The sequence below is a fragment of the Aythya marila genome (assembly GCF_965140915.1).
Source record: "Aythya marila genome assembly, chromosome: 1".
Lineage (NCBI taxonomy): Eukaryota > Metazoa > Chordata > Aves > Anseriformes > Anatidae > Aythya > Aythya marila.
Window position 1 is genome coordinate 104143183 of NC_139042.1, and position 15177 is coordinate 104158359.

At 42.0% G+C, this 15177-nt stretch overlaps 1 protein-coding gene across 1 annotated transcript; it reads right to left on the reverse strand.

The window, feature by feature from the left end:
* Window positions 1-4776: 4776 nt before the first annotated feature.
* On the reverse strand, window positions 4777-14268 carry RBM11 (RNA binding motif protein 11). The gene is made up of 5 exons (XM_082753724.1): window positions 13441-14268; window positions 9659-9821; window positions 8724-8802; window positions 7939-8032; window positions 4777-5996 (listed from the first exon to the last, which is right to left on the reverse strand). Exons 1-5 carry the CDS (start codon window positions 13888-13890, stop codon window positions 5664-5666), a joined length of 1119 nt encoding a protein of 372 aa, XP_082609850.1. The 5' UTR covers window positions 13891-14268; the 3' UTR covers window positions 4777-5663.
* Between the last annotated feature and the right edge of the window lie 909 nt (window positions 14269-15177).

Genomic DNA, 15177 nt, shown 5'->3' on the forward strand with positions numbered 1-15177 from the left:
AGTACAGGGGGACGATCACCTCCCTAGCCCTGCTGGTCACACCGTTTCTTATACAAGCCAGGATGCTGTTGGCCTTCTTGGCCACCTGAGCACACTGCTGCCTCATATTCAGCCGACTATCCACCATCACTCCCAGGTCCTTCTCTGCCTGGCAGCTCTCCAACCACTCATCTCCCAGCCTGTAGCTCTGCCTGGGGTTATTGCATCCCAGGTGGAGGACCCGGCACTTGGCCTTGTTGAACTTCACACAGTTGACCTCAGCCCATCGGTGCAGCCTATCCAGATCCTCCTGCAGAGCCTTCCTACCCTCAAGCAGATCGACACACGCGCCTAGCTTGGTGTCATCTGCAAACTTACTGAGGGTGCACTCGATGCCCTCGTCCAGATCACCGATGAAGATATTAAAGAGGACCGGCCCCAGCACCGAGCCCTGGGGAACGCCACTAGTGACCGGCCTCCAGCTGGACTTGACTCCATTCACCACGACTCTTTGGGCCCGGCTCTCCAGCCAGTTTCTAACCCAACGAAGCGTGCGCCAGTCCGAGCCAAGAGCAGCCAGTTTCTTGAGGAGATCCTCGAGTCCAACTCCTGGCACCACACAGGTCTACCCAAAACTTCAGACCATGTGACTAAGTGCACAGTCCAAATGCTTCTTAAATGCCGACAGGCTTGGTGCAGTGGCTGCTTCCCTGGGGAGCCTGTTCCAGTGTGCGACCACCCTCTCAGTGAAGAACCTCTTCCTGATGTCTAGCCTAAACCTCCCCTGCGTCAGGCTGACACCATTCCCGGGGGTCCTATCACTGGTGACTGGAGAGAATAGATTGGTACTTGCCCCTCCACTCCCCCTCGTGAGAAAGCTGTAGACTGCGACAAGGTCTCCCCTCAGCCACCTCTTTTCCAGGCTGAACAGGCCCAGTGACCTCAGCCGGTCGTCATACGTCTTCCCCTCTAGGCCTTTTGCCATCTTTGTAGCCCAGTATCTTACTGACTTGAAGAAAGAGGCTTTAATCTCTCCTGTTTTGTTTACTAACAAAGGAGCACGAAAGAGATGCATGTCCTCGCCTCTGGAGAGGAGGTGAAAGAACAGCCAGTGCAAGGAACACAAAAATGGGTTGCGCCAGACTAACATGCGGTTGTATCTGAGCTTGGGGACTGCATCCCTCTTCAGACTTCCAGATCTAGAGGAACACTTTGGCTGCAGCCTAAAAGCCACATGTACATAAACTCCCCCAGGCCAGCTGATCTTCTTCCCATGACCTGCCAGGAAGCAGCAATGTAGGCATGTACCCAAATCAAAGCCCAAACCTTCAGCCCAGTCCTTTACCTGAATAGTGAGTGAGGATCCGGATCCTGGCCTTTGTACGTGATAGCTTATATGCAGTGGAAGTAAATAGTGTAGTCAGAGGTCACGGGGCTAGATTTTGGAAAGTCCTGCATCAAGAAGACATCTCAGAAAAGCAGATTTAAATAACATTAATGCCAAGAAAAGTCATTCTGATTGCTATATTCTTTATCTGTCGTGACTAGACAGATGAAAATCTATGATAGCAATTTTGCCTTTAAGGTTATTTTCTTTTTTCTTTTATTTCATTTCTTTCATGTGTTTATTTACCTATTTATTTATTTTAACAGGCTCTGTACTACTTTTCCTCACAGAATGTCTAACAGAAATATGACCCTTGTGCACCTTTTGCAGTTCATTCATTAGGTCAACCCAAACCACTAAGCCCCTTGTCAGGTTATTTCTATAAGTGATAAGGAGCAATTGACCTTAAAAGACTGAAGCCAGGTAGATGAGCCTATTCCATAAGGTGTCTTGGCTCCACCCTTGTTAAGTGAAACCTGCCAGGTGTGGATCATTTGACCTTTGCTATATAGGAAGCCTGAGGGCTTGTGGGGAAGTGTTTCCCTGGGGGGAGTTTGAGGCTCAGGTTCTCTAGGGTGCTTTTTTTCTGTCATGGTGACGTGGACTCAGTGTTCCCTGGTGGGCTGCTTTTTCTTCGTGTTTCTTCCCACGTCTGTGAAATAGTTTGAGTGACTCTATGAGCTAGCTGTGTAGTTGGTGCCTCCTCAGTACAGTGAGAGCCTGGTGGTGTGACTTCACTGTGAAGCCGTGTGGAAGTGATTCAAGTTCAGGAGCTGGCGGGTAAGTGTTCCTGGGTTCTACAGTTCTTTAATGTTGAGGAGTTTGAGTACTTCTTTCACCTTGTCTGTTTTCAGTGAAATTACTTCCGTGGATTCTAAGCTCCCTTTCCAGGCCTTACGAAAATAATAATACTAATAAATTAAAAACAAACCGCTACCAACTCAGAAGCTCAAGTGCTTACAGTTAAGCCTGACTTTGCAGAATGTTCCTAACTGCTTCTTAAGCTTGAACAACAGGCAGTGTGAGAAAGGTGCCTTAATGTGAACTCAAATTAAGCCCTGTGGTAAGTAGAAACAGATTGTGATAGGAACCAGTGGCATTACCATAACTTTCACTGAGTGGAAATAGCGAGACTGTGCTGTTCATAACAGAAATGCCGTTTTCACAACATGTAAGTCAAAAGCAGTATGAAGAAAGCCTCTCCTCTTCCCTACAGGCCTGCGTCTCGGCTGTGGAGAAAGTTTTTGGAAGAGGTCTGCCAACTGAGAGAACCTATCTGCCTCCCCACGTGTACGAACCAGTGTCTGAGGTATCGGGGAAAGCGTCCTTCTGTGAAAGGCAGACGAGAGAGCGGGAACAAGGCCCGAGCGACCCTGTGGTTTTACCAACGTGACCATGCAGAGGACATGAGAGAAAAAGAAGGAAAACGGATGCTGATGTTAAAGGCATGAGTACTTCAGTTGTGAATAAAAACAATGGGGGGGGGGGGTGGAAGGGGTTCTCTGAGAAACCTGCTGCTCCAAAAGACCCAGATCTGGTCCCCAGATCAGGCAGCGCCAACTTAAACTGTGACTGAGGCTCTGCAATGATGCAATTTTATCATATAACTTATGTTGCAGCTTGACACCATTCCCATGGGTCCTATCACTTGTCGCTAAACAGAATAGGTCGGCGCCTGCTCCTCCACTCCCCTCGTGAGGAAGCTGTACACTGCAATGGCGTCTCCCCTCAGCCTCCTCTTTTCCAGGCTTAACAGGCCCAGTGACCGCAGCTGCTCCTCCCCTCTAGTCCCTTCACCATCTTTGTAGCCTTTCTCTGGACATTCCAGCAGTTTCACACCCTTCTTGTGCTGTGGTGCCCGGAGCTGCACTCCTCACTCAAGGTGAGGCCACACCAGCGCAGGGTAGAGCGGGACAATCACCTCTCTCGACCGACTAGCAATGCCATGCTTGATGCACCCCAGGATACGGTTGGCCCTCCTGGCTGCCAGGGTACACTGCTGGCTCATATTCAGCTTACTGTTACCCACAACACCCAGACCTCTCTCTGTGGGGCTGCTCTCGAGCCTCTAGTCTCCCCATCTGTACATATAGCCAGGGTTGCCCCTTCCCAGGTGCAGGACCCAGCACTTGCTCTTGTTAAAGTTCATGCGGTTGGTGATTGCCCTGTTCTCCAGTCTGTCCAGATCTTGCCAGAAAGGCAAGGCAATTCCACCCTCAACAGAGTCAACAACTCCTCCCAGTTTAGTATCATCAGCAAATTTGCTCAAAACACCTTCTAGTCCTACATCCAAATCATTTATGAAAACATTGAAAAGAACTGGCCCTAAAATGGAGACCTGGGGGGCCCCACTGGTGATTGGTCTGATGTAACCCCATTTACCACAACCCTTTGAGCCCTTGGATACCTATTCAATGATAAGTCCGGTAAGGGCATATCAGCATAGACTAAGCTTCTCTTTTATCTTGTCCAACTCTGGCCAGGGCATCTCTGTTTTCTCTTTTTTTTTTTTTTTTTTTTGGATTAATTTCATTTCTAAATTAAGCTTATGTCAACATCTTCTTCCTCTAAGTGATTATATTTACGTTTCTTTAACATGTACTGAAAGAAATCCAGTGGCAAGTTTTGTGATCACTGGCTTACTGGTATAACGTCAGCAATATATTTCAACAGAAGTTAGATTACATTCACGTACCTCAGCCCTAAAGCTACTAGTGTGACATAAAAGATAGAGAGGCACATGTTTTTATGGCAATGTGGAAGGGAAAAGCAAAGGTGATTGGGCAGGCTTCATAAGGCATAAATCTTATTTAAGGCACAAACCTTTGTTATTTAAGTTCCTTCCAGAGACTGTTGAATTGCTGCTAATGACATTTCAAGGGTGCCATACATACATATGTATTATAATAATAGTCTCCTTGTCTCAAGAACTAATCCCTTTAGGAAGTTAGAAGCGGCATCCTTGAGAAATTTAATTCATTATCTGTGATTCAGAGTATCAGAAAAACTAGGAATTGTTGCAAGCCGTATTTTCTTCCATCTCTTAAAGTCATTTGGACTTGAAAAACTTATCAACTTTAACCAGTAAACTTGGGTATTCTTTCTCAATACTGTTGTATGAAAAGCATTCCTTTTGAGCAACCCAACATTATTATCTAAGGAAAAAGGATTTTGGTTTTATTAAACTCAGTTTACTGTTTAGAGCCTACATCCAGTCTCCATAGAAGACTTTAAGCAATTAATGGCTGAAAATGAAGTGTTTTGCTTTTTCATAAAAGGATCATGAAAGTGTTTCACCTGTACTTGATCTAATAAAGAAAAATACCTCTGTATCTGTAGGTTGTTGATGGCAGCTGTAAATAATTAAAGTTGTGAAAGATAGAAAATAGGTCAGTATTTTGATTCGCCATTGTATGAGATTTATTCTTCCTCCACAAACAAGGTAGGAACTTTTCTTCTTAAGAGGCACTATTAACTCAGTTGACTTTTATGGTACAAATTAGGTATAATGGAGATACTCTGTTATGTTTTTTTTATCTATTTGTTACAATTAACGAATTGTAACAAGAGTCTCAAATAAGTAAATAAATAACTAGAGAGTAAGTTCATAGAAATACACATATATAAATGTGTATATAGTTCTAGTCAGTACACATTGTGGCCATAAAGTACTTACATTCAAGTATTGACATATTATGTAAGTCTTGTGGTTAGTGCAAATGCCCGAATTTTACCTCACATTTAATACTGTGGGGGAAAAAAACACACCACAGTTCCAGTAAGTATACACAGTGATCCTACTAGAACATAACAGCAGAGCTAAATCAGAAAAGAGTAGAAGTTATAGGTGTTGATGTGACAAGCACGTCTCTAGTATGATGCCTAGAATTTCTAGCCTGCTCAGTTCAATTGCTCCAGAAAGTTCTTACATCAGTCCTAAAAATAAATTCCATAAATCATAGAAATGATACATATGCTTTATAAGTGGCTGAAATTATATATTTTCATAAAGTTTCTACAATAGTGAAATAATTGTCTTTCACAATTCATAGAAAACAAAAACAAAACTAGCTACTTTTTTCCTTCAAAAGGAAAATTTTAAGTTTTTAAATGTTTCCCATACTTTAAAGAAAGTAATTTGGTTGAGGTTAAAGTATATCAGCATAATTTACGCACAATACATTTCAAAATTAATATGAATCTTGAGCATTCCTTTTTAATAAAGTGCAACAATGAGAGAATTTCTCTTAAGTAAAAATAGCAAATATAGTTAAAAAATTAACCCAGTTACACAGTATTAATGCCTCTTTTTCGTGGCTTTGCACTTCTTGTATTTTTGGTCACACTCTCTTTGTTTCATTTGGTCATCTTCAGTACTAGTGTCACTGTCACAGCTTTGCTGTTCTCTCTTTCTTTTAGAAGTACTTTCATCCACCTGGTACACTTCACAATCGCTTGAATGCGGCAAGGCCAATTCAAAGGAACTCTGTCCAGACTTAAAATTTGCAGCTTGATTCTGATAAGGAGGAACGGATAAATTTGAAGGCAGTGGCGGAGTCATCTGACAGTAAGGAAATTGTTGACCCACTGGGCTGTGAACTGTATACTGCTGTGCTAAAAAGTGGTTCATCTGGGGAAATAAGAACTTGAATTGTTAATACTGTTAAGGGGAAGTTCTGAAGAGCTTAATTTCACATACATTACAGTTTCTACAATGAAAATATTGACAGCAAATTATATATAGTAAATAAACATGAAATTTAAAAGCAAAACATTTATTTTATTAGATCAACTAGTGTAGTTGGAAAACATACAGTCTTTCATGGTTGAGGTGGAACACACAATCTGATTTAAGATTAAACTGCCCATTAAGTCTTTTTGTAAGGTGATCAAACATAGCATTCTTTTCTTTTCTTCACCTATGCATTGTATAAATATTTGTAACTACAATACCACTTGTTAATATAAAGACATACAGATCTGTTTTTTTTTTCTTTTAATCTGGTTTGATTCAAATAATTTTGAAGTTATTGTCGAAACAAGTTCCAGCAAGGTATAGTGAACCCATAGATTAAAGCACTCGGAACACCACAGTAAGTGCACAGCTTCTTGATACATTCTCTGAAGTATCCCAAGAGTCTCTCTCATAAAAAATACACAGTCCACATACAGCAATAGAATTACAAAGGTCAGAGGAGCAAGCGCCTTTCTACTGACTGTCAGTAACCCGAAAAAGTATGGGAAGCATGTCTGAGTACCTCCTTGTGTGCAAAAGAGACTTCCAAGTAAGTCTGACACACCCATATAAAGGTGAGGTAGATGCATGAAGGCATACATTCTGCTGAAGCTGCAACAAAGCAATCACTGGAGACATGCTGTTATACTGTCTATCTCTTCTAGCAAGTAGAAAATGGAATTAACTTGTTGGTGTGTGCAGGTCTGCTGAGCGTTTGGTCTTTCAATCTTTGTGTACTGCATTGTTACTGAGAAATGGGCTTGACAGTGAGCACAGTGGGGGCAATGGTACCCTCCAAAGCATCCAACCACAACAGAGAGGATGGAAAAGTTTGTGCAGGCATCAGATCTTCTGAGTACTGAGCCTGGGAAGTGGGGAGGCAGGCCACCACCAGAAAGATCTGTGTGACAGCGAACAGACCCTCTCCACCTTCCTGCTTAGATTGCAGCTATCAAGTAGAATCTATCCAGAGTTCACCCCTTCTATGGTTACAACAGGCAGGGCCATTCCCTGGTCAGACTGGGTGACACTTGGACTGTCCACAGTCTGCACCTCACATTAAATGCTGGGTTTCTTCAGTCCTACCAACTCATCAGATTCAGAATTTCCATGATGTGCTTGATGAGTAAGTAGGGTATGGCCCATAGGTTACCATCTGAAGATACCAGTTCACTTGATTCGGAGAATATCTCAGAGATTAGGACAATAGACCAGTGCACCTGAGTTTGACAAAGAGAAAAGGAATATGATTCTCACTGTCTACTGCAATAAAGGAGAATTCAATGTGAGAACTGTAGAGGCATGAAAAGGTTCAGGCCAGAAACCCTTAAATTACTGTTGCCTTAACTTAAACATTTCTCATAATGGCAGCGGTGGTTGTTGGAGGAGTTTTAGTTCAATTTTAGAACAGAACTACATTTCAAACTTCTGCTGGGCATATCTGAAGTAAGTAGAAGAGTTAAGTGGCCACTGACTGAATTAGCCATATATGAAGAACCTATTGCTTTCATGGTTGTATTTTTACATATACATATTTTTACATTTACATTTTTATCTTGTCTCACCAAGGGGATTTGATTTGAAACACAGTACAGCAATGAGCTCCTTCTATAGACTGACTTCTTAGCCTCCCTAAGCTATACCTTTAAGACATTCCTGCAGTAAGAAAACAGTTTGGTTAAGTAGATCCCTTAAGTGATAAACAGACCTCATAGTCAAAGTTAGCAGCCTAAGCCAAATTTTGAGTCATTAAATAAGCACACTTGTTTGTCAGAATGCAGAAAACCTTCAAGTTCAAAAAAAGTTAACATATTTATAACTTTTAACGCAAACTCACCATCTTTTGAAAGACTGAGTATTCCTGAGGTAAACTATTGTTCATTGGAAAGGGAGTAACAGGAAATGGAGCATTTCCATAAGGTTCTTGATACCTAGGAAAAACAAGCAAACACACAGAGACCAGACTTCCACCAAATACTGCCTAGTAGACTGCTGAGATGTAATTCTTAGGCTATAATGAGTATATCCAAGAGAAGAATGCAGATATTAATATCTGGGCTTACATGAAAGACTAGTAAAACAAGGAAAACATAAGTAATCAACAAGTAATCCTGACATACTGAAGTGCAGACAGAGTCCTGGATTTTACCATGGGAATTCTGTCACACTTGTTGAAAAATGATGAATTTTAAATGTTAAAGACATTGAGACTTGGGTGTCCAGAGTTCCATTATAACAGGCTTCTACCTGTGCAGTCATGTGTGTGACAGTTGCTTAAATATACACACACACAGAAAACTACAGATATAAACTCGATGGGGTTTGAAACGATTATTTCCATTACCAGATTTTTTTTTCCCTAAGAACTGCAAACACTGCTAGTACAAACACCATACTTAAATACTTTTTTTCATGTGCCTGTATCTTGCAAAACCAAACAGGATTGGAAATTCAACTAACTGAACGTCTGGCAAGCTGAACAACCAAACATTAACTAAAACCCACTGTGAGTAAGGATGCAATTAAGTATGCAACTGCTGATTGTTCTACCACATCAAGTCACTTTCTTAACAGGATTTCTTTTAATCATAATCATACAATTAATGTATAGATCTTTGTTACCTATATGAAGGTGAATATAAGTCAACATAGTTCTCAAAACCATGTGTCGGGCTGTTTAGTTCTGATGAGTGCGAACTCCCTGTAAACAAGACAATACTGTAATGACTATTCAGTTATGACTATTTGATTTACAAATTAAAGACACAGAAAGTGTTCTGTGTTATCTGTAGTGCACCAGTATATCAAAGTTAGCATATAATGGTGAGGTGTCAATTTATGGCTGACAACCTACAGCATCAATTTACTGCTTGAAAATATTTGTTTATCATTTAATACTCAGTCACTTACAGAAGCATAAATCAGGATTGTTGAAGTAATCACAAATAAAATTGTTCCCATTGCTTCTGATTTTAGGAACCTCAGCCACTTTACATACAACCAGAAACTACTCTGTACAGCCTTCTAAGAGCAACACAGTGCATAGTGAACACAAGTCCTTAATGTCTGGATTGCAAATACTGCCTAATCATTAACATTCTAGAAGCTTTACTTTCATAAACATAAAATGAAGAATAAGACTTTGATTTGACTGTGTTTTTCTACCTACAATCTCTACCACTTAAAACTAATAACTCTGTGTATAGAAGTCAAACAGCTTGAGTGTTGCTGCTCTCACTAAATGTAATGTGTCATGACAACTGTGGCCACACCAGAGTTGTTTCTGTATTCCACACAGTGTGGTCTCTGCTGGCTTTCAAGTTGTGTTGTTGTGAACCAACCCATTGTCTTTCCTTAGTAAACAAAAAATGGTGAACACTTTGTCATGCAAAAACCACAAAAAGATTTTGTTCCTTAAAAATACAGAAAAGACTGCAATAGATTCAACTATAAATTGTCATCTTTCTGAAAGACTGTAGGATTAAAAAAATAGTCATTTAGGAAAACAATTCAATTTTTACAAAGACTTACGTAATCATCATGACCAGTAAACCTACCAAAACGATACCGTACTTTAATTGGTCTTCCATACAAACGGATTCCATTCAGCAAAGCGATCGCGTAAGGCACAGATTCTTTGTGCTTAAAGCAGACAAATCCAAAAGACTTTGGCTTTCCTTCTTTGTCCTTACAAATTGTCACTTTGGTTAACGGTCCAGCCTGAAAGAAATTTACATTATTTTCTCACAGAACTTGTTTGTTTGTTTGTTTGTTTAATACTTATGTCATAATAATGTACATTTTGTCATAGTCAGAAACAGTGCAAGTTTCTCAGTATAAGACCCTCTACTTAATTTTAAAAATCTCTCCGCATTCCCCATGCTTGAACTCAAAACTTTCCCTATAAAACAAAAAATCATCTCTAAAAATATTAGAAGGAGAACAAACCATCACTCCATTGATGATGTTTAGTCTTTAATAATCCATTTTTTAAATTATTTTTAAAAAGCAGTGATGACAGCCGCAAGGAACTTAGTAACTACTAAGTTACTGTATTCATAGCAAAGGTTACCTTATGCATGTACAGCTCCTAGTACAATTATTACAGAGCTTTTTTTGCACAGCTAACACAACTGAACAAATTGATAATATCAGTTACATAACAGCTATGAAGTCCAGTAATATATTTCTATTTTCCTTAAATTCCTAAAACAGGCAGCACCAAAACTGTAGGAAAGCACACCTTAATAGAGACTAGTGTTTCTGGAACCACCACAAAACACAGTTTTCTGTACTGTGTAACCTTCATCACAAATGCATGGCAAGGAATCAAGAAACTCTACCATCTCATCGGAGATAGCATACTGTTCCTGACCAAAAAAGAAACAAACCCCAAACCACACCCTTAGGTGCCTCCTGTTAGGAGCTGAACTTGGATGATCCTACTGGGTCCCTTCCAACTCAGGATATTCTGTATCTTCACTGAAAAGAAGTTCCATCTCTGCCTACACTGTAATCCTTGCATAGTCCTTCTAGAAGAACCAAACCATGGCAGTGATGTTGCATGAAGACTCGTCCCACTTGCAAAGAAACTGTCATTTTCATAGTAGATATTAAATTTTCCCTATGCAAGGCTGAATATCAGTCACGGAATTATCAATTTTTATTAAAACAAACTGTAAGGCTGATTTAGCAGAGTGGAAACAAATGGCCAACAAGTCTTCTGCCACAGATCTGGAATGTTAAGGATGACAACAACTTATCTTTAAGACGATATACTATCCAGGTATGAAATGAGGTGTCACTTTAAGTGACAAAAAAATCCCATCAGATACAGTTACAAAAATTACCAAACGTTGTCTATGTTACTGTAGTAGATGGATAATTTATTGTTCTGAATAAAAACAGCAGAACTGGCTTACACTCCTACTAGTGATATGAAGCGTACTTTCCAGTAAAAGTCACTCAGAAGTCATCTGCAGCTTTAGGCAAGCACAAGTTAATTCGTTATAACAGCTTCACAGCAATTGTGCATAAACAGTTCAACATTCATAATAAACACACAGCATATGCTCAGATGAAGAAAATAAGCCACAGAAAGTGATCTACTTTATTATTCTGCACTTTCAATGATTATTGTCAAACAACAAATCTGCAATTTGTCTGCTGTGAGCATTCAGAGTGATGATTTGGAGCCATCTTCCTTATTATACCCTTTCTTATGTCAGACTGAGAATATTAAGGACTGTCATCTGTGATAATAATGTCTGATTGCTGTATGCTTTTGCAAGCTGTCTATAAACTACTCGCTTAAGTAAGATGCTCTTGATGAAACATGAGTATTATTCTCCCTCTTCCCTCCCCAGCCCTCGTGAAAGCAGAAGAATCATACAGACAATAAATATTAAGGATCAAAAATAATGTACCAGTTTTTATTATTGGTGCAGAAAGATGATCGGGCTATACAGCAATGGATACTACCTAGATTGTCCTGCGCAGGCAATCTTCAATATGTTGATTTTGTCTTTCCAAGTATCTTCAAGTTTGGTGGCCTTATTTAATTTTTTTTTTTTAAAGGGGATTTCAGTGAGATTCTGAACATGCTCATTTTTGCTTGAGTTGGCTCTTTAAGGCATTTTTTTTGTTGCTGTTCTGCACTACACTGCAGTTTTTCTAAAAACGGAATATATCCAGTCTTCTGATTGTTTGCCTAATGAGGAAGATCTGGTTCTTCAAGAACTAGAAGTAACACGCTCAAATGCTTTGCAGATCAGTCTTAACTCTGTAGTCTTCCTGTTCATAAATAAAAAAATATTAATAGTTTAGAAATAATTATAGATATTTTCTCGTAATTTGATGGGGAAAAGCTACAGCTCAGGAGTGCATTTTTAGGGCTGTACCACTGCAGGCAGGTTGAACTATATGCTGCCTAAGAAAGGACAATACTGCAACAGGAAGCATGTGCTGTTGCAGCAAAGAGAGAAACATGAACAAGAATGCGATGAACAGAAGGAAAAAGTTAAGCAGGTATTAATTCAGATGATATGAAAACCCAGACAGAAGTCAGCAGTTGCATGACTGAAGCAGATTATGCAGAAGATTCATACAAAACTGTATTCTGAGAACAACCACTTGTTTTCATTGCTTTTATGCTCGGAATTGTGTGGCGTTACTCAAACCCTCTGGTAAGACAAGCCTTCGTAACTTAACTTTTAAAGTTACACAACAGAATACTATTGGAAACAGGTAGGAATACTGTGTAGAAAATAAGAAATAAAGAAACAACTGTTTCTTAGATAATTTTAGGGAGAAGTCAGGAAGAATTGGAATCACCTAAACTACCACAAAGCTAGAACAAACCAAACAAAAATGCCTTTCAATGCACACAGAGTAGTGTGCTGATACCTTGCTTAGATGAACAAGATGAATATCAGATTAAACAGTGGAATAAAAACAGTGAGCAGAAGTAGTTCTAATTAGCAAATGGCATAGCAGAAGAACAGATTATTCTGCCCACCTCTATTTTTGTACTGTTGTGCGAAAACACCTGAAGGAAGCAAGGTTCCTTCTGAGACCAGGTGTAATTAGTAGACTGGCAGATGCACATGTATCACCATGCTATTGGCTGAACTGTCCAGGCTGAGCTTCATTCACGCTGATTGTATCAGGCCCGGAAAAATGCCCCATTGTCACCGACTACTGTCAATCCACCTTGCCATTAGATGCTTGCATTACTGATATGATGCTCCCTGCCTTTTCCTTACTCCTTTCAGGTTAATAAGCCTGGCTCAGCCACATTTGCTGTCTTTCAGCAAGCCCTCCAGGTCCTGGGGAAAATGGCAAGAAAATGGAGGCAGGGGGTGGGGACCCCACTGACAGAATCAGCATCTCCTCAAGCCTTAAGACACGAAACATTGTGTTATAAAGGTTATGCGGGTGGAAGACCCACAACCCACCATCCCTACTGCCTGTCCCACCATGCTAACTGCTGCCACCGTGCTGGACACATTGTCAGCTTTTGCACCCATTTTTCTTAATAAAATTATTGATCCAAAAAAAAATATAAATAAATCTTAATCGATATAGAAAAACTATAAAAGATTTTTTTTTTTTTTTTAACTTCCTCGCTAACTCGGGGCCCCTTTCCGGAGCGAAAGCTTGCACAAGCAGGGCAGAGGCGAGGGAAACCCTGGAGAAAAGCTGGAGAAGGGGGCAGAGGACGGGGGGCAGCTGGGCCCGGCCGCACCCCCCGGCGCCCCCCGCCCAGCAGCCGCAGCCGCGGAGCCCCCCGCGGGGCCGCCGGCCCCCCCGCTCCCCACCGCCCGGGGCCCGCCGCCACCTGCAGGAAGAGCTCGTAGAGGATCTCCTCCCGCACCCGGCTCTCCAGGTTGCCCACGAACAGCGTCCTGTCCGCCTCCCCGGCCCGCCCCGGCCCCGGCCCCGGCCCCGGCCCCGGCCCCGACATGGCGGCCCCGGCCCCGGCCCCCGACACGGCCCCGACATGGCGGCGCCGCTGCACGGCGGCGTCGGGGCGGGCCCGGTGCCCCAGCAACGCGGCGGCCGCGGGAGGGGCAGGCAGCGCGAGGAGGCGCCCCGCGGGTTTTATGCCCCTGAGGTTTCCCGGCCCAGCCGAGGAAAAGACCGCGTCCAGCCCTGCCGCCGGCACCGTATGTGGTGCACGGAGCCAGGAGGAAGCCAGCCGCCGGGGTGTTCCCCCCGCAGGGAGGGTAAGGCGGCGCCGAGGAGCGAGGCGGGGCAGCCGCAGAGAGCTTTGTTCGCTGCTCGCCATCCTGGGGAACCGGTGGGCGCTGCAGCTGCTGCCGCAGGAGCGAGCGGCAAGGGCTTCGGGACCGCTCCACAGGGACACGGGACGGCCGAGGCCGGGAGGGACCTCTGAGGGGACCTCTGGTCCAGCCCCGCTGCCAGGCAGGGTCACCCACAGCACGCTGTGCAGGGTGGCACCGGGCGGGTTTTGGGTGTCTCCAGAGAAGGAGACTCCACGGCCTGTCTGGGCAACCTGTCCCAGCGCTCTGGCACCCGCACACTGCAGAAGTGCCCCCTCGTGTTGAGCCAGAACCTCCTCTGCTTCGGTGTGTGCCCCTTGCCTCTCCTCCTGTCGCCAGGCACAACCGAAAAGCGACTGACTGCGTCCTCTTGACACCCTCCCCTTTAAAACCCTCAAGTATTGTAATAGTTACTAATAAAATTTACACGTGAAGAGTCAAAGGTTGTACTTTTCTCAAGAAGTGAAAAGAACTGGAAAATGACTGTTGTCTTTAAAGCTGTAGTTACACCTGCATGCTAGTCCACTGTTACGTGATTACTGCATTCAGGTTTCAAGCACATACATGCGCGTAACATTCAGTGTATATATTTTAAAGTGTTATTTTACGAAGAGGCACATTTCTAGAAGTCAATGACAGAAATGTAAGGAATCTTTTCAAAGATTTTTTTTTTTTTTTTTTTTTCCCCCAAGCATAGATAATGTGTTTTCCCTCTGCCCATTATTTTCTCATGGAGGCTTAGTTGCAGACCTGTCAAGTCTCTGCTAAAAATGAGTAAATAACTTTCTGTTTTTCTTGCACCTATTTAAAAATCAGTTTACAGGAATTACAAGTGTCAATGTAGAACTAACAACGAAATGTAATAGTTTTCCAAACACAGGGTTTTTCACTTTGTAATCTTCATATTTTTTATTTTATTATTATTTTTTTTTTCCATACTTAAACACAGTGCATTGCAGAACAGAGATTTGATTTTGTCTTGCGTGGAGGGAAGTAGAGTTCAAAAGCTAGCAGCTAGAGGGGAATCAGTAATTGTTCTGGAGAAGTGGCTTGATTCAAAAGAGAAATGAGAATTCTTATAAGAATGGGATTTTCCAAGATTAAGAAATCTTTGGGGTAGAGAGAAGAATAGAAAGGGAAATACGTGTGACCACAGATCAGGATATCAAGACTTGCGTAAGAACTTGATCTTAATTCTGAAAAGCATGCAAGGGTTCTGTAGCATTTTTAACTGTTATTCTACCAGAAACTTCTGGGTGTAAACTGAAGTGTAAGACTGCCGTTCTGATATC

Excerpts from the sequence above, each read along its gene's own strand:
- RBM11 (XM_082753724.1), bottom strand. The coding sequence starts at position 13,890 with ATGGCGAGCAGCGAACAAAGCTCTCTGCGGCTGCCCCGCCTCGCTCCT. Across the intron at positions 9,822-13,440 it reads TCTACGAGCTCTTCCTGCAG|GCTGGACCGTTAACCAAAGT; the intron begins GTGGCGGCGGGC and ends AATTTCTTTCAG. Across the intron at positions 5,997-7,938 it reads ACTCAGTCTTTCAAAAGATG|ATGAACCACTTTTTAGCACA; the intron begins GTGAGTTTGCGT and ends TTATTTCCCCAG.